This window comes from Crocodylus siamensis, chromosome 9, assembly GCF_052110815.1.
Source record: "Crocodylus siamensis isolate JL-2025a chromosome 9, ASM5211081v1, whole genome shotgun sequence".
In the NCBI taxonomy this organism is placed as follows: domain Eukaryota; kingdom Metazoa; phylum Chordata; order Crocodylia; family Crocodylidae; genus Crocodylus; species Crocodylus siamensis.
In genome coordinates this window covers 72,613,744-72,632,514 of record NC_143403.1, presented here as the reverse complement: position 1 = coordinate 72,632,514, position 18,771 = coordinate 72,613,744, and the positions used below count along the sequence as shown (strand labels likewise).

The 18,771-nt window shown below is 60.4% G+C and overlaps 1 protein-coding gene across 5 annotated transcripts in view; it reads right to left on the bottom strand.

The window, feature by feature from the left end:
• The window catches only part of SGSM1 (small G protein signaling modulator 1), a 52,815-nt gene that overhangs the window by 12,028 nt on the left and 22,016 nt on the right, over positions 1–18,771 (bottom strand). Inside the window, exons 4-20 of one of the 5 annotated variants that reach the window (XM_090061908.1) lie at positions 15,570–15,732; positions 14,333–14,485; positions 13,614–13,681; positions 12,584–12,729; positions 11,895–12,026; positions 10,967–11,091; positions 9,809–9,871; positions 9,109–9,176; positions 8,305–8,468; positions 7,202–7,331; positions 6,083–6,265; positions 4,870–5,008; positions 4,001–4,065; positions 3,462–3,607; positions 2,597–2,725; positions 1,927–2,109; positions 718–789 (exon numbers count right to left, since the gene is read on the bottom strand). In XM_090061908.1, coding sequence (XP_089918034.1) covers positions 718–789; positions 1,927–2,109; positions 2,597–2,725; positions 3,462–3,607; positions 4,001–4,065; positions 4,870–5,008; positions 6,083–6,265; positions 7,202–7,331; positions 8,305–8,468; positions 9,109–9,176; positions 9,809–9,871; positions 10,967–11,091; positions 11,895–12,026; positions 12,584–12,729; positions 13,614–13,681; positions 14,333–14,485; positions 15,570–15,732 — 2,129 coding nt within the window. The remainder of the gene's footprint in view (positions 1–717; positions 790–1,926; positions 2,110–2,596; positions 2,726–3,461; positions 3,608–4,000; positions 4,066–4,869; positions 5,009–6,082; positions 6,266–7,201; positions 7,332–8,304; positions 8,469–9,108; positions 9,177–9,808; positions 9,872–10,966; positions 11,092–11,894; positions 12,027–12,583; positions 12,730–13,613; positions 13,682–14,332; positions 14,486–15,569; positions 15,733–18,771) is intronic. The other 4 variants (XM_090061909.1, XM_090061906.1, XM_090061907.1 and 1 more) reach the window with 4 other exon arrangements.

Sequence of the window (18,771 nt, the reverse complement as noted above, 5' to 3'; positions counted from 1 at the left end):
CACAACTGGGTGCTCCGGCCATCGCAGCCTGCGCGGTTCCATCAGCGTCGCGGCAGTGCAGCTGCACGTGACTTCAAAGCATCTGGACCGACCCAGGCTGCGCCTGGATTTGGCTCCATCTCTCTCTCGTCTGCCCGTGCTCAGCATCAGCTATAGCCAGAGCAGCTGTGTTCCACTTATAGCCAGATCCCTGAGGGACTTTTACTGCACAGAGGAGGTGCAGTGTGTCCTGCCCTGGCCCAGTTTGTCCAGTCATCCAGAAGACTTAGTACCTCTGGGCAGGTTTCCTTTTGTGTCTGCAAACTGCAGGCCGCAGCCATCCAGCCAGCAGCGGCTTAGGGCTATTTCTTTGCATGCTAATGCAAAAAGACATCATCTATTTAGCAGCAGTGTTATTTAAGCATGAAGCAAATGACTCCTCATATACAAATCAGCCCAAGGCAACAAACCTTGCAGCTAGCAAGTGCCACGTCAGAGCTGATGTTTTGTGTAGGGCCCACATGGGGACAGGGTGGAGATATCAAGGCCCATCTAGCAATGCACTGCCTGACCCTGTGGCCTTCAAAGGCAGCACGAGCTGTTTAACCCAGCTCCCTGTAAGCTGGGCATCCCCGAAACAAGTTTGCACAAAGGGAATGTGGAGGGCTTGGTCCATCGGCTCAAGCCGAAGGAGGTCTGGGCTGGGGCAGGATCAGCTCACACAGCTCTGCCTCTTACCTGCGTGCTGGAGCTAGAATCGCTCTGCAGCCGGGCATGGTTTTGCCTGTCGGAGCTGCAGCTCTGGGAAGACTGCAACAGAGAGGAAGGGAACAGGGTGAGGGGAAGGATAAAATGCAGCCCGGGCCCCAGGGGGGAGTGAAGGCTGCAGCACCCAGCATGTCAACGTACAAGGATCAGGGGGAGACCACTACTAATAAACACCTTTCTTCAAGCAGAGAGGCTCACAGAATGGGTCCATATAGCCCTGCAGGCTGCCCCCACAGTGGCAGCCCCTCCCTGCTAGAGATGATCCCAGCAGGGTCCAGCCCAAGTGCTCTCACGCCACATGCCTGGGGCCAAGGTGAACAGTTTTATGCTGGCCTTTAGCAGCCCCAGCCAGCTCCACAGAGGGCAGGCCCTGCAAATCCCTCTCTGATTTGGCGGTGATGCGATTCATCCCGCTGTGCTTCACACAAGCCATGGATTCACAGGCTCTGTCTCAATCCTCCTGTCAGAGACCCGGTCCCAAGAAGGCGGGCTACAAAGTAAGGGCAACATCTGCCTTTGCGCTGGTGCGGAGGAGGCAGGGGCGGCAGCAGCCGGGGCTTTGCTGCTGCTTTATACCTGCACATCTCTGCAGCTACTGCTGACCTGCCCCAGGGCCCAATTTAGCTGCGGGCCACGCTCATCGTCCACCTGAGTCAGCCGCAGCGAGGCACCCAGGCGCAGCATCCTTGGAGGATTACTGGTGAGAGAGACCAGCACGGGTAGGACAGGGCTAGGGGCTGGGACCCGCCAGCTGTCTGCACCCTAAGCTGGTAGCTTGTGGGCTGGGGAAGGGCAAGAGCTCTTCCAGATCTGACATGAGGGAAATGCCACGCTGGCTGGAGTTCACAGGGCCCCTCCGAACACACAGGGACATGGGGAGCATCGGCACAATGCACAGCAGAGCCACCAGGCAAAAGGGGACAGCACAGAGATACGGCCAGGGCTGTATGCGTGGTCCACCCTGCCTGGCCCAGGGAGCTGCATGCGCCTTTGGTCACCAGCCAGGCTGTCCCAGCTCGCTCCCGTCCATGCCTCCTGCCCAGCCTCACTGGTTTCCACAGCAGCCCAACACACACTGGCAAAAGCACCCACGCGTGTCTTCAGGAGGGCACTGGAGGAACTCTAAGGGGAGCAGCCCGACAGCTCAGGCAACCTGCCCTGGGGCTCCTCTGGCCTCACCTCGTTGCTGATGGTTGAATCTCTGTGCATCATCTTCTGAATGTGGGAATCCAGGCTGGCCCCAGACGAGCACTTGGCCAGAGCCGCAGCGTGGGACTCCTTCTCCCTCTGCCGCACGATGGCCTCGCAGCCCAGCCACTCTGCCATGGTTTGCTCGTAGCAGGCCCGGACCTGCTCATCCACCTGCAGCAGCCAGAGAGAGCGAGTCTGCCTGGCAGCCCCTCCACGCCCCCTCCGCACTTGGGCAAGGGGGGAGATGGCACTGCCGAGCTGCCACAGACATCCTGGCAGTGCTACAGGCCCTCTGCGTACCACAGGTGACGGAGGACAGGGGACCTGAAGCTGGACCTCCCTGCCTGAGGCAGTACCAAGCAGCTGAGCCAAGTGTTGTTTGGAGGAGATCTGTCTGCAGCTGGACAGGAGCATTTTGACTCCCTGTTCACAGTCCCCTGACCTTTCCCCTGTCCCCACTGCATCTCCCCAGCTGTCAGAGCTGCAGAGGCTCATCGGAGCCCAGTCTTTCCTGTGGGCAGGGAAGAGCTGCAGCCGCAAACGGGCAGACCGTTCCTTCTGCACAGGGCCCAGGCACCCACGTGGTTCTCCCACTGGCCACGAGAACCCCTGCTGCCCCCCCAAAGTTCATCCCAGCGCTCCCCGGTGACAGACCGACCTCCTTCTGCTCTGCCTCCGTCATCCCAAACTGGTAGTGGCCCAGAAGGAAAGGCCACACAGCCGTCCGGATCTCGTGCTGGATCCCACCGTAGTAGACCAGCCGCAGCAGCTCCTGCTCCTCGTAGCTCTGCAGGAGAAGCTCCGAGTCATGGAGAGGCACCGGGCAAGTGCAATCCCCTCCACCCTGATCCCAGGCTTGCTGCTGCCAGGAATGCTTCCTGATCCCCCACAAGCCTGACGCCAGCGGAAGGCTACAGGAGACCACTGCCACCGCATCCTCTAGCCTTGCTGACATCTGCACCCGAGCTCTGCTGGCAGTCCTAGTGGCGCTGTGCTGCTGACAGAATTGGGGACAAGGCCATAAAGCTGGATCAGAGCCTGGGGTCTCCCCGCCCATCTCTCTGGGAGACGGACTGCTCTTCTCTGCCACAGAAGAGCCCAGCAGCCTTGGGCAAGTCACCTGACTTCTCCATGCTCCTCTCACAGTACCTGTAAGATGGGTATAATGCTCCCTAGTGACAGGACATGTCTGAATCAGTTCAGTAGTTCCTGGAATGTGTTGTGACAGCTTGGACAGGAGGTGACGGGTTAGTTATTATTAATTATCAGCGTTACAGCATGCCAGAGAGAGGCAGCCAGGAAAGCCGGCAACGCTGCATTTGTCAGCAGTGGCATAACCAAGGGGAAGCCAATTCCTCACAACGGAGGTGGCAACCCTCAGCTCGTTCCTGGTTCCAGCAGGCTAACAGGGGCCACACGTCCTCCTGCAGTGGGGTGTCTGGTGCCCATGTGGGAGGGTGGACTCGGGGCCCCGCATCCTGGGTGCCTCCTATGCGCCGAATGCCCCGGAAGGGGCCCCGTACCGTGCTGTCCTGCAGGTACTTCTGCCAGACCTCAGCCGTCAGCCCCGCGCTGGCGCTGCAGGGGACGTCAGGAGACACAATGTTGTGGTTCACCAGCGCTGACAGGTGGGTGCGCACCGTGGAGAGGTGTCGGCAGTACGCCAGCCCTGCAGCCAAGGGGAGCAAGGACACAGGCACTCGGGACCTGGGTCGCCAGCCAGAGGGGCCCAGAGGAGCCCTGGGACATCAGCAGGCCTGTCTGCCCACCCTGCACTGTGACAGCTTGGCCCCTAACAGAGATTCTTGAGCTATTTTTCCCCTTGCCTAACACTAAGAGCTATGAACAAGGCATCTCTCCCTCCCCCAGTGCGCTGCCAGGGCATGAGACCTGGGCTAGGGACCCTCCAAATGCTCCCTGCATGCAACATGCAGGCAGCAGCCAAAGGCACCCATGTCCTGCTGCCAATATCAGCTTGATCAACCAGGCCTGGTCCTCTCCCCACGCCCCCCCGGCCCCAGCCCGAGAGCCTCAGGAGGAGTTGGCTGAGGGAGATACTCACAGCCGTAGAAGGCCCGGGAGAGGATCTGATACTTCATATTGTCACACAGGAGCTTCAGTGGGGCCCTGCCAAAGCAGAAAGAAGCCCTCAGGCCCTGGGAGGGGGAACACTGCAACTGCTGCCCCCGCCACGGTGCGCCGCCCCAGCCCAAGCCCTCTCCATACAGACCCCTGGCAGAGCCCTGGTGGAGCCTGCTGCATGCGTCTCTCACCCGTGGCAGCAGGGAAGGGGGAGACTTTCCACTCTGGCTTATTCATCCCGAACCAGTGGCGGGGGGGGAGCCCAGCTGCCAGCTCTCCCAAGACCCCTCCCGGCCGCGGGCACTTTCAAACACATGCTTGCTGTGGTCTCTCCCAAACTCTGGGCAGGTTGACGCAAGAACCTGGCAGCCCTGAGCACTGGCTCCGCGTTAGAGAAGAGGAAATGTAGGCAGGCACCAGCATTTGCAAGGGAAAGCAGTTTCCACCCCTTAGCAACGCTTAGTGGGGTCTGGGACATGGCTCTAGGAAAATCCCAGCCTTGGCTACCTGCCCGGAGCTGCAGAGGGCATCAGCGGTGAGTCACTGGCTCCAAGCCCCGTGCTCACACCTCTAGCCCGGCCTTTGAGTCTGCAATGGATAAGGCTAACACTAACCCCACTGGGACATTCAACCCTGCCCCACCAGTGAATTCTCCTGCCCTCCCTGAAGAGGATGAAACAGTGCAAGGCACAGCCGTGATTCTGCTACAAGGACCTCATCACGTCCACGTGGGCGCCCGCACTGCTCTCGGAGGGTCCTGCCATTCCTCATCCCACCCGGGAGATGCCAGAGGCCCCTATCCCTGACCTCAGGGGGATCTCACCTGCCTGCCGGCAGCACCCACCGTACCTCTCATGGTTGCACCCATTGGCAGGGCCGCCATCTGAGGAGCCACTGTGGGAGCAGGAGGAGCAGGAGGACTTGCGGGTGCTGGGCTGCCACATGGATGGCAGGCCACTGCCCTGCGTGTCAATCAGGTCCTGGGGGACTGCAAAAGAGTGGAGAGAGAGCCGTCACTGACAGCTGCAAGACCCCCCCCAGGCCGGGCGCTCGGCCACCACGCTAAGGGACACGCAGGGAACCTGATTGGACAGCAACAGCCCTCAGCATCCCCGGGGAGATGGCTCTTCAGCACCCGGCCTGGTGCCAGCTGCTCCCACCCAAAGCTACAGCACTCTTGGGAGAAAGGAACAAACGGGGGAGCATTAGTGAGTGAAAGAGAGAAGCCTCAGCCATGCCTAGATCGCACCTGCCACCAGCTCACCCTAATATCCAAGGAAAGACACCCGGGTTGTAAGCAAGCGACCGAGCCAAGGTGCATCGGACATGGCACAGCACCAAACCCAGCCAGCGAGCATGAGAATGGCTGTGGCCCCGGGGAGAGCAGGACAGTGGCAGGAGGAGCTGCCTGTGGTGCCAGAGAAAAGTCAAGGGGGAAGAGGCTGAGGAAGAACCAGATCAATTAAGATGTCCCCAGCAGCGTGATGGAGCAGCGGGACGTGGTGCCTGCCATGCTGTCACTTGCTACACACCCACCGAGACTCAGCACGGTCCCTTGCCACGGCGCTGCTGGCTGATTCGGGGTGCAGAGCAACCTGGGCTCTGCTGACTCCCTGGGGATTCACCGGCTTCCTGCACTGAGCCCTGCCTGGTCCAGGCCATCCCCCTCCCTGACCTGGGGCCCCGGGCCACCTGGGCTATGGCCGCCTCTGCGCAGACAGGGACAGACAAGCCAGACCAAAGGTGAGGCGCAGAAGAAAGCACAGCCGACGCAGGACAGGAATCCGGCCCGGCCTTGGGAAAGGCCAGGGCCCACCCTGTAATACCTGCTGGCCCGCCACGAGGGCAGCCCTCCAGCAGCGGCTGACGTTCGCAATGCACCCAAAGAGAAGCCTGCAGGCAGGTTCTTACCAGAGTTTCTCCCCACCTAACGCTGGAAAGGGATGCAGCCAGACTGGCACCTGAGAGGTCTGCTGGGGCTAGGCCGTGCCGTCTCGATGGGAGCCCACAAGTGACAACAGGGACAGAGCAAGAGAACCAACATGGATGGCAACAACATTACACTGGCACTGCCTGGCCCCCGGCAGGGCCAGGAGAGGATGGGGTCCGGTGCAGAGGCTCAGAGACCATTTGGGGATCACCACAACCTTCCTGGCGGCAGGCGTCCTCAGGGTCCTCTGCCTCCCAAAGGCAATGGGGGTGGCAGGTGAAGCAAGGGAAGGGTGAGAACGATGGTTAACAGCAACTACAGATGTGGAGACAGGATGAAGGCGCAAGTGAGTGGGAGCAGGGGGACTGCCAGCACGGGCGTATCAGCCAGCACGCTGCATGCACACATCCTGCCCACGACAGGCGACGAGAGCTCGGCCAGGCAGGCTCCGACCACCAGCCTACGGGGGAAATCTGCCCCCAGCACGATAGACTCCAGTGGCTCAGAATAAGCCTGAGGAAAGAAGATCCTTTACTAATGGCTTTGGTCTTAACTGCAGTTTTATCTAGGACTTAGACCAGCAAGTTACCGAGTCAAGCACGGGAGAACCTGGATGTGATTCTGTGGCCTGCGGCACAGAGGCAGGAGTCAGGAGTCTCTGGGTCTTGCTGTGTTTCTATAAGCTCCCCTGGCTTCCTCCTCGCGAGACCCCAAGGGCAGCACCTCTGCTATGCAACACAAAACTAAGACTGGAAGGGAAGCAGCCACTTGGGTCAGAACAAGACGTTAAGGTGCACTGAAATCCAAACAGGATCTGCCTGCCTGCTCTTGGGAGGGCCGGAGTAGGGGCCAAACCAGATGGGACAGCCCAAGGAGCGCCCCTGGCCCTGGGCTGCTGTCCTGGTGCAGAAGGGGCCTAGCCAGCTCCCAGGCCTGGCCCAATGGGTTCAGCTACGTGCCTGGTGACTGGCATGAAGTGAAGGGCACATGGATCCAGCAGATCTGTGGAGGGTTCCCTATGGCCCTGCAGGAGCCCATGACTCAATCCGCAGCCAAAGGTTCAGTGCTTCTCTCTCCCTCCAAACAAAGGGCGCTCGTATGTGCCAAAGCCAGGGCCGGGGAGACGGACCCTCCTTCGGATGTGACGCCCTCCCCAAAGTGATTCCCGGGGCACTTCTCTTAGTGATGTCCCCAGCAATTCACACCCCAGGAACCAGGCTGCCTGACCCTTGCCCCGCCACGCACACTTACTGAACTCGGACTGCGTGCCAGGGTATATGATCCTGAAGACATAGTCTGTGGCTTCGTCATCTTCCTTGTCAGAGGCCGACTCGGAAGAGCCCTGGGGACTTCGCTTCCTCAGCTTGGGAAATACTTTCCCCTAAACACAGAAGAGCAGCTGCTTACCATATTGTTGGCTATGGCTGCAGTCAGGGTGAGCACAATCACTGCCTCGCCATTGAAAGCACGGTGTCACAAACACTGCCCCGCGCTGGGAGTTTGAACACCCTCAGTACTGGAGGATCCCCCTGCCCAAGAGAAAAAACATATACCCCCTTTGGCAGACACAATATGCCCTGGCCTCACGATACGGCTCCGATGGCTGGCGAGGTCTGTGGAGACCACAGACAGCCGCTCAGCTCAGGGTGGGTCACTGCCTGCAAGACCAGCAGCTGGGCCGCTGTGGTACAACAACGGCACGTCGGTGGATAAGAGGGAAGGGCGGCAGCCCCCTGCTGCGCATGATGCAAGTGAGAGGTGACCCTCAGGCTCCAGGAAAAGAGCCCATCAGCTTGACCCTGCTGCGTTAGGTGAGCTTCCCAAACTAGGGGAACATGGACCCCTGTCCGGAGGGCTGGCATCAAGCATCCCACTCGAACCCTGCACACTCCAAGGGTGCCTAGGTCTGGCGCCAGCCCCGTGGAGAAGGCGCGCTTCACACCGAACGACAGGCTCCCCAGCACCGACAAGTACACGGACAGCAATGAACCGGGCCTCAGCAACACCCGTCATGACTGCTCCCTCGAGGGGACCGCAGTCCCCGGCGGTGCAAGACAGCGAAGGCCAAAGTCTCGAAGGGCCAGCTCTTATCCACGGGGCTTGGCCTGCCTTTTGAAGGGGGTGTGGGTCATGTCCCCGTCATGCCTGGCTGCAACACAAAACTCCTCACTTGCTAGATCCAGCAGCCTTTTGAGCTGGATGCAGGGGGCTCTTACAGCAAAGTCTCTTCTGAGAGGCCTCCCGAAGAAGGCTACAGCTCTGCGTCATCAGAGCTGGCAAGGAGCCTGCGTGCCTCATGGACTGGGGCAAGCGGGTGGCTGCTAAGCCACCACACCTGAAATCAAAGCCCTCACCTTTCCCCTCTGCGACCAGAGAGGGGGATCCAGCTGCCCGTGAGGAAGGAGGCCATTTTCGAGGCAGGAGAGAAACTGCAGCAGGTGCCCTCCTCTGGGGAACCGGAGCGGAGGCCTCTGAATCCCGTCCTGGCTCACCAAAACCACTGTCCCGCCACTGTCTACTATTAGCAACAGGAACGAGAGCGGAGGAGACAGAACGCAGGAGTCAGGAGACAGGCCGGAGGATGACACAGGACACGGTCAGTCAGGGGAGCTCATCTCTATCTGCTTCAAGGGAGGGAGAGCAGGAGGAACTCCCCAAGGAGCCTGCAGTTCAAGGAGGCCAGAGAGAGGCAGGGGAGGGGAGAAGAGGGATCTCTGCCCATTTCACAGATGGAACCGAAGAGCAGAAGGACTGAACGGGGTCGCGCGGGGTGGGGGGAAGAGAACCCGGTCTGGCAGGTCCCACCGGGCTCCTCGGCCACTCTCGCTGCCCTAGAACCACAGGTTCAAGTCCCGGGTGCCTGCTCTTCGCAGTCTTCCCCGAGACCTGCTTGTAGACATCTCCTTGGAAGGAGCCACATAACAGCAGGCTTGGGGCACTCGGTTCATCTGTCAAGAGCCAAGCCAGGCGAGCTGGGCTCGAACACTGAGGTCCCGTGGACAGGAGGCGCCACCAGCCTGTCCTCGTCGAGCTCTCAGCCCCCCCACGCAGTTGGCCCCCCAAACCAGCCCAGTGCCCTGCAAATGGAGGGACCCGCAGCAAAGCAAAGCAAAGCAAAGCCCTCGCCTCTCACAGCCCCCCTCCGTCACCCGGCTTACCCTGCTGGTGGCAGTGCAGGTAGACGATCTCTTCCAGGCGAATGGTCATGGCATAGTCCCAGTACACGCTGGAAGGGGAAGAGAGAGAGACCTCAGCGGAGCCCTACACTCAGCGCCTTCTCGCTGCCCCGTTCGCTGGCCTGGCCGCCTGACTCGTTCACACCCTCGAAGGCAAGGGACGCAGGCCCGATCCCCAGCCAGAAGACACCAGTCAGTGAGAGCTGCACCCATTTGCATGACAGAGGACGCTGCTCTGAGCTTCGCCAAGCTCCCTCAAGGGAGCCGAAGGTCTCAGAGGGACCTGGAGAGGAGAACAGCCCCCTGGTCCTGCCAGGACAGGGTGGGATGGCCGTCGTGCCCCTGCAGAAATGCCTCCTCTCTCTGCTTTCCCCCGCCTTCCAAAAAAGCAGCTCAGCAAAACGGGGCTGGCTTAAAGACAGTCCTGCCTGACGGGGGCCATGTCTCTGCCTCAACATCCTTCCCAGCCGGAGGCTGAGATGGCCACATGCACCAGGGGCTCTGGGTCCCCTGGCTGCTGGGGCACTCTGGAAAGCAACCACCACTCTGCTCCTTGCTGTGGCTGGTCAGTGCCTCCCGGGAGGCCTGCAACAGCAGCTCTGCACCCTGGAGCCCTGCACAGGTCCCGAAGGACAGGACAAGGGAGGGAGGGGGGCACATCCCCAGGGGAGGGCATACTTACTTTGCAGTCTGACCTCTATCTCCCTCCGCTGGGCCTGGACACTGGGAAGTTTTAGAAATTAGGCTGAAGCCCAAGCCAAGAACTCAGCAAAGCAGCCCAGAGGTGAAAGAAAGCATTGCAGCCGGATGTCAGCCACCAGACACCCCACCCCCACCCCAGGAGCACGGGGCAATAAGGAGACAGGAAGGGAAGGAATAAAAGTGAGAAACAGAGACAAGGGTTGGGAAAAGAAAAGAAAAATGAGTTACATGCAGGTCACTTCTGCACGTAGGTCTCCGGCTAGAGCAACCTCTGCAGAGCAGCTCCCTCCCGGGAGGACCAGCTCTAGCGCTGGGCAGCCTCGGGGAGGGTGCAGGTGGCTGCCGTGCACTCCAGGCTGAGGTGCTGACACCAGAAGGGAGTCGCAGGGAGGAGCTAAATGCCAGGGCCCAGCACAATCCACGGACATCGTGCGGACATGGGTGTCGCCAGCCCACCCAGCAGGCTCCACGTGGAGGGCCTGTGGGACCCTGCTTCAGGGACCCCACCCGCAGCAAAGAGATGGCAGGGGAGACACTGGGGGCTGCTAGTGGGTCCACGAGGCAGGTGGTGGAAGCTACAGCCCCAGGAGGGAAAGGCTCTGTCCCAAGGCCAGGTGAGTCCCGATGCGCCTCAGCCTTTCCACCACTGCCCTGAGCAGGCTGCTCCAGCTATTGCCTCCTCTCCCTAGACACCTGCCCCGTGAATCTGCTTGAAACCCCCCAGGCTAATGCTGGCAGTGACACTAGGGGCCCAAGCTCGGTGCACTCCAGGTCTGCTCCACCAGGACTCCCTTGGACAGAGCAAACCGTTGCCCCCCACAGCTCATCCCTCCCCTGCGCTCTCCCCCTGGTACTGACTTCAACTCCTGGACGACGGCCACTCAGCCAGGGGAGCCTTCCTGGATGGGCTCCAGGAGAGACCGGCACACAGCTGGATCCAGAGTCCCCTGCCGGGGCGGGAAGAGGAGCTGCTCCTCGTCTACGCTACGCTGCAGTTCTTTGAGAGCAGAGGCCATCCCGCCACCTCCGGCGAAGTCCAGGAAAGGCTGGGTCCTGGAGGGGCACCTAGCAGGACATTTCCTTTTCCCCTCTCTCCTCACCCGGGTGCTGGCTGGGTCCTGCCCTTCCAGCAAGTCACCTTTTCTCATAGTCCAGGTCTCCCACGGAGCCATTCATGAGCTGGTTGGGAGTCCACTTCAGTGTCATGATGTCTGCTGTTTGGTGCAGGGAGAGGTACCCCGGGATCGCCTCCATGTCATCTCGCTGGAGGAAGAGAAGGGGAAGAAATGGCCTTACACGCTGGCGAGGGTGGGGGTCACAGGCTGAGGAAGGAACCGTCTGAGCCACACCACAATCATGTACTGCACTGCAGCTGTGCCCGACGCCCCTGAAACCCTTCACGCCTCAGTCCACCGCAGCACAGAGGCGAGTGCAAAACCCTTTATGCCATACAGGGTGCTGTCACAAGATGCTGCTGCCATCGGGGCAGACAAACACCTACGCTGGGTCCGAGGTGCCAGGCCAGCCGAGACTCACTGCCACGGCTCCATACAGCAGCTTGATCTCCCCGCTTTGAAGTCACAGCACTGCCCAAGGAGCAAACTCGAGAGCAAGACAGCAGTGCCGAGGAAGCACTCCCTCTCCCCGTGTCATGCCAATCGGTGAAGTGCCCCCAAGGGCTGGCAGGACCTTGGCCTCCACACAGCTTGGGTGGCCCAGGAGGACAGAGCTGTCTCTGTTGGGCCCAGCCCAGTGATGTCCCAGGCTCAAGACTCAGCACTACGACTCCAGGAAGGGCAAGCCGCACCCCAAGACCTCAGCTCCAGAGCTGCTGTTTTGGAGTAAAAGAGTCCTACTTTCCTAGGTCACTTGCAAGCCTCAAATCTCACTCTAAGGACAGTCCCCTTCTCCAGCACGGCCTGAACGGGTGGAAGTGTTGGAAGAGCCAGCCCCAACAAACAGCTGGAGGCTGGCCAGAGAGGCAGAGGCGATGCCCCCTAGGCAGAGCGGTTTGGAGGCCTTTTCCACGTCAGCCCTTCCCTTTCCGGGGTTCCTGTGCTGCTTACCGGCTGCACCCTGACGTTGTTCTTGCCGTACAGGAGGGTGGCCCTGGAGTTCTGGTGCAGCGACTCCACGTAGTCCCTGGCCGACAACGAAAGCCGGTCGTCCATGCTGCCGCTCGAATGCCTCTTCTGAATCTGGAAAAGGCGGGCTTGTGGGAGCAGGTCCTCTCCTCCCCCTGCCCTCAGAAGACCTCCCTCTCCAAAATGCCTTGTGGGCCATCATGCAACACTGTCATCTCTCTCTCTCCCCTAGGTCAGCGCTTCCCAAGCTTTTGGGACCCTCCACTTTCCCAGCAACCCATCACAGCCCCTGGACTTTGAACTGAAAAGGCAGGATGCCTGGTGTGCCCATGGACCAGCTCCCCACCACCTGCCATGGCCCATCAGCTCCTGTAGACTGTAATTTGGGACCCTCACCAGTTTGACACTGGCCTATGAGCCGGGGGCCACCCAAAACCTGCACTGATTGCAGCCACCTGCAGCTGCCTTCCTGCACAGTTCAGAGCCACTGCCTGGCCCCAAAATGCCGGGCTCCATTCCTGTCCCGCTAGCCCATGTTCCGGGGCTTCAGCATCCCCACCAAGGCCATCACCCTGCACTTCTCTGGCCCCTGCCACACAAGGATCTCAAAGCACTTCTCAAACCAGCGAGGCTTCCTCTCTCGCCCTTACACCCCTGGCCCCCCAACTCACACAGAGGGCAGGGCGCTTGGTGGGGGAGTCCTGGCGGCAGTGCGAGCTGTGAATCCGGTGCCTCTGCACCAGCTCATCGGCAGAGGGGTCGGTCCAGAAGTGATCAGCTGTCTTCATCTTGGTGTATTCCAGCGCGCACGGCCCCACTGCACAGGGAGGGGAGCAACAACTCAGCTGCCACCTGACAGCTACGGACCACATCCATCTCCCAGCCACAGAGCGCATGTCTAGACCCAGGTGCACAAGATGTGTGCACAAGGCTCAAAGCAGGCTCTTGTATTGTCCCCAAACTATCAATGAGCATTGGCAACGAAGGGAACACACCCTCGGCCCTGGGGAAAGCAGCAGAGCTTCATCCAAGCCCCGTGATATTAGAACAGCATGTGTGGTGGGTTCAAACACCCCCCTGCTTGGCACCCAGGCGGAGGAGCCAAGCTCGTGGCCGAGCCAGCCGTGGGTCTGCCCACGCTGCACCTGTCCGCGCTGGGCGGCAGCATCGCAACCGGAGCTCCCAAAGCCCCGTCCCTGCACCAGAGGCTGCCTGGAGCTGGGAGGAATCTCCAGCTATTTCTTGCCTGGATCAAGAAGGCAACAGGAGACAGAGAGGGACTCAACTGGGTCCTGGCCCATGACTGTGCAGCCATGCATTGGCCCTCATGGGTTACCAGCCAGCCGTGCAGGGTGGCGATACGTAGCAGGTCGCACGTGATCCCAGGAGCAAACAGACAGGCAAAGCCATTCTGGGGCTGCCCCCCCGCGGGCAGTGCTCTTCGTCTCTGTTTAACGTGAGGCTTGCAACGCAGCCTGCAGGACGGTTTCATGGTCTGCATTTCAACAGCCCAAAAGGCAGCTTGGAATGGCCTCCGCTGGGTAGTATTTGAAGTTTGCTAGCAGCACCTGAGCAGTTGCACAGGCCTGTCCCACCCATGGCGAGCCCTAGCAAGATGCAGTAAGAGCCCTACAAACTGACTGAGGGGAGCATCTGTCTGGAAAGTCAACTAAGAGAGCAGGTGAAGAGCATAAATGTTACCCAGCAGAGAAGCAAGAATTGGTCCATCTACGGGGTCCATCAGGAGGGCTTCTTTCTCATAATATTTACTAGAGGGAACAAATCGCAGAAGAGTATTACACTCTGATGGAAGAGTTACGTGGCAGAGAAGGCTGTTGCCCTGTCCCTCCTGCACCCTCATGGCTGGTGAGAAAGGACAAGTGGCCGTAATGGGCTGTCGTACTGCCCCAAAGCAGCGGGGCGGTCGGAAGTCCTCCTCCAGCTCCTCCCTCCACCCTCTGCAGCAGCCTCTGCCTGGCCTGAGCCAAGCTACTGCAGCGAGCCACAGGCGGGGACCCCCCAGCATGGCGCTGGCACGCCGCTTGTGCCAGAGATGCCCAGGACAGGCAGGTCCCCGACACGAGTTCTGCAACAGCAGGAGGAGGACACACAGGCTAGCAGAATCCTGCCCGCCCGGTAGCAGATAGAGAGGGTGAGACACAAAACCCACCTCAGCCAGCTTAGCAGCATCACCAGGACACCTGAAACTCAGCGGATAGCAGGGCCAGAGTTTGAAACCCGGGGCCGTGCACTGAGCTGGGAGAGGGGGAGCATGCTTTGTGCTGGTCCTGTGGGTCACTGCCCCGGAGGATTGCTAAGCCGGGAATGCACGCAGCTCAGCCCAGGGACTGCGACTTTACAGCAGGCCCAGCTGGGGAACAACTCACGGGCAGCAGCCTCCGCCCCCCACCTGCACTTACCTGCTGTTCTCGACCAGGTAATGCACAATCTTGTCCAGGACCTTCTCGAAGAGGGCCGTGCGAATCCAGAGGTGCTTGATGGCCTGCGGGGACAGGTTCGGCAGCTTCGGCACCTTGCGCACGTTGTCCTGGAGGCCTTGCACTTGGTTTCGCCTGCAGGCAGGCAGGGCAGAAGGACAGCACAACCGAATCAACCAGACAGCAGCATGGGGCACGTGCTCCAGGCCCTCCCTAAGGGCAGGCCTCTCCTTGGCTGCCTACCAGGCAGTGCTCGTGCTTCTTTGGCTCTCTAGGGTGTATTTATTAAACTACTGCCTGCTTTGCTGACAGTGCTCTCATCCCCCTGCCTTATCTGGGTCAGGGTAAGGTGCTCTGTTGGACACGAGGCCCGGTAGTTGTACAACAGGGTCGTACGTGCCATTTTAAGAATAGGCGAGAGATACATCTGCCTAGGATGCTCTAAACAGCTATAAGGCAGGACTCTGTTTAAGGGGCTTTTGCTTCATATTCTATTCCAGCTGCCTGTCTCTTATTGTAAGCCACCCAGAGCCTTTGTGGGGAAGGCCAGCATATAAATCTAGCAGGCAGATAGCTAGATAAGGATGATCCTGCCGTGAACAGGGTGCTGCAGCATCCTGGACGACTGGATGACTTCTCGAGGTCCCTTCCAGCCCTGCTATTCTACGGGTCTATGAAAGCCCACCTCTGCATGGGAGCCACCACCCAGCGGCACAGCCCTTGCCCTCTTCCTGAGGAGGCTGGGGTGAGAGCCAGGATGTGACTTTCATTTCCAATATTGTGGAAACGAGGACACAATCCAGCAAAGCTCTGAAGCAAGTGCTGAAGTCCCAGAGGAATTAGACATCCACGAGTCTTGGGCAAAGTTCCCTTTCCAGCCAAAGGGGTTTAGAGTCCCAAGCCCCGTTTTCAAGGCAGCCTAGGAGGGTTTTACCCAGAAGGGGTAAAACTGCCCCAAAGAACAGGGCTTGCACATACATGCATCTTTGGGCATCCTTCAAAATGGTCCTCCTGGCCCACAGTTTCCAAACTCAGGTGCCTGCAGCTGGGCATCCGGCAACACCTGCGGCTCCTGCTCACCCATACATTATCACAAGACCACGTGCCACTGTATTTGAGACTCCCTGAGTTTGAATGTCACAGCCCAGATCCATGCCCCCCACCCTCCCCGGGACCCCGGCAGCACGAGAGACGGCGCAGGAACAAGCAAGAGCCTCACGCGGTCTCGATGAGCTGCTCCAGGTCTTGTACCTTCCGGCAAAGCTCTTCGGCCAGCGGGAAGCTCTTGCCCACCTTCATGAAGAGGGCGGCTATCTTGTTGCTCCGCAGGAAGCCCGCCGCTCGCCTCTTCAGCCCGTACAGCACGCAGGCCTCCACAGCCGCTGCAATAAAGCGCAGCAGTGACCCGATGCACCGACAAGCCCGGGAACAACGCCACCCTGGCCTGGCTGGCCCGACTCCCTGCCTCCCGCGTCTTCTTGCACCCCGGCCTCTCCCTACAGCCGGGGTGCTCCTCGGAGAGCAACCGGGCTCACAGCCGGCTCCCTGCACAAGCCCAAGACAGCACCAGGGACCCGGGTGCCTGTCCTCAGCAGCAGAGACCTGGGCAAGAGGCATGAACGAGCAGCCTGCAGATAACGGGGCAGGGAGCCGACAGAGCTGGCTCGCGCACAGAACCGGAGCGGCCGAGCCGGCCACCCTGACACCGGGGACCTCCTTTAGGCCAAGCAGCAGAAAAATGAATCTCGAGACAGATCAAACCCACAGAAAAGACGGCCGAGCTGCTAATTCAGTTTGGCTTCAGCGACTACCATTACCAAGACGACTGACGACTAGATGGCAGCTGGCAATGCATTTTCCAGGCAGGCTGCAGGCAGCACCTGAGCCTCTGGCGCTACTGGAAGGGAATGCAAACTGCTAACTAAAGCTGCCCCAAATCTCCAGCTGCACCCCTACTCGCGGGGGGACTCTGGGCAGGAGCGCGTAGACCTCACCCCGCCTCACTCCCTCGACGCCTCAAAACAAACGCATGCAAACGCCGATGCTACGGCCAGCCGCCTTGGCCGAGTCTCTCGGGAGGGATCCAGAGGGACACGTGGTATCAATACGCCGTGATCTAAGCCCCGGAAAACAACACAGCCCCACCGCGCTGGACCCGTATCGCTGCTGTCTGGTGGAAAAACATTGCTCCCGCCCCGAAAGCTGTGCGGGGCGAGCAGAGGCCTGTGCTCCTTTTGCTCCCGGAAGGGGGGATCTCCAGCAGCCCAGCGAGACTTTGGGGGACGCCGGAGAGGTGTACACACCGGCCCGCAGGGCCGCTCAGGGCACTCCCAAGCGCACCCGGGTGGCGCGAGGGAGACGCGCTGCGGCTCTGACTGCGACCGGACGAGGGGAAGCCGCACGCTGGGGGCCAGCCGAGACCCCCGCGCAGGGCAGCGATGTGGCTTCCTGGGATCTAAACGAGGTCCAAACTCTCCTCCAGCACAGACGTGCTGCAGAGTCCGCAGCGTGCCGCCTTGCTGTTAGGCTTTTGCTTGCTCCAACGCCATGGCCGGATGTCGCAGGCTGCAGAGCAAGTCTGACAGGCTCCGAGAGCGAGGCAGCACGGCCGCACCGCTCGCCGCCCAACAGGTCTGCAGTCCGCCCGGAAACGTAAAGGCAACCGGGCAAGCAACAGAGGTGGCTCTGCTGTCCCTCGCCAGCCCCATTAGCCGCTCTACTACCCAGGGCTCGTCCGAGCCGAGGCCAGCTCTGCCGAGCGCGTGCCAGGCCACAGCTGAGCCACCGCGCTCTGCTGCAGGGAGCGCGCGAGCAAAGCCCTCAGCTCTGGTTTTTAAAGCATGAGGCTACAGGCTGTTACAGGGAGCTGCTGCCCTAGGCGGTTCAGTTAAACAGATGTGCAAGGGCACCTCAGCGCCTGCCTCGTCGCAGCTTTGACAGAGGGCAGAGCAGGGCCCTGACGCAGGGGGTGCAGCAGAGTATCGTACGCACCGGGGCCCGATGGCTCCATGCAGCTACAGGTCGACCTGCCAGCACGCACGAGGACGCACCACCTAACCGGGGGAAGCCGCGGGCAGCTCGCCTCCTGCACACCGAGACACTGACGAACAGCGACCACGCACCAGCCGGCACAGTCTGCCCAGGCTGGGATTTGCACCAGTTTACAGCAGCACGGCACCTGGCCCTCCGGCGCTGGGAGCAGGGCAGTCTGCAAGGGCCTGCAGGGCTCCCCAGACAGGCTCCCGGACAACGCTGTGCGTGCTAACGCGCAGCAGTGACTCCTGCCTGTAGGCTCACGTATACTGCTGTTGCCCACTGCATGCCCCTCCTGTAATACGCTGCCTTGCAAATCCCAGCCTCGAGGCACGGGGAGAGAGCCTGACTCGATCAGCACGTAGGCTGTGCAAGCTACAGAGCTATGATGTAAAGCGAAGCGGGGCATTGGGGAACATCAGAGCAACCACTTCGAAACTCAAGGCAATGTATTTTACTCTCCCCCGCCCGAGAAAAACCAACCTGAGACATGAGCAACACTGCTGGAAGTACAAGTCTTTATGGGGCACTACTGCACTTGCTGGAGGGCGGGGGGCTGGCACCTCTTTCTCTTTCATCCCCCCACTGGTGAAGCCAGACTCTAGCTCCTGCCACAGCAAACTTGCACCCTCCTGCCTGATGGCAGACAGCTGGCACCAGCTGCGCATTCATTCATTCCTCCTCGCTCTCTGAAGCGCAGCCAGGTCCACGGCACCGTAAGCAGCCAGGCACCCGATAGGCTGGACAGAGTGAATTAGCAACGCTGGCCTTGCGTTATTTTCGGCTCTGGCAGGTCGCTAGCTGTCACATCAGTTATACCGCCAGTCAGCTCCTTATCTAGGGCTAGCTGGATGCTGGAAGTGAAGCACACGCGGTCACAGGCATGCGGCTGACGTGGCAAAATGGTGCCTGCATATGGCAGGCACGCACAGCTGGATACCTGCACACCCAAGACGGTCAGGCCGGGGCAGCGCGGATCTCCCCAGCTCCCTCCCCAGCCTACTGGAGGCTGCAGTCTGCCCCTTCCTAGCCCAGGAGTGGCCTGCGGGCTCGGATCACGCAATGCTGCACGGGACCACCACCTCCGCCGGGTCCCAGGAACCGCAGGCAGCTGGGCTGGCTGCATGCAGCTCCCCACGCCTCTGGCTGACACCGCTCCCATCCTCCACTGGCGGCCTGCAGTTCTGAGAAGGATGAAGAGTGAGGCCCGTCCTCCTTTCTGGCTCTCCCAGCAGCTCAGAGGAGGAGCAGTCCCAGGAGGGCTCAGCATCACACACCTGTCATTTGGCTGAGGTTTCTGTAGCTTGCCACCACCCCAAACGCCCAAGCAATTTGATTCCCGCAGGCCATTCCTTCTGAAAGCATGGCCCAGCTCCCCATGGCTGGGG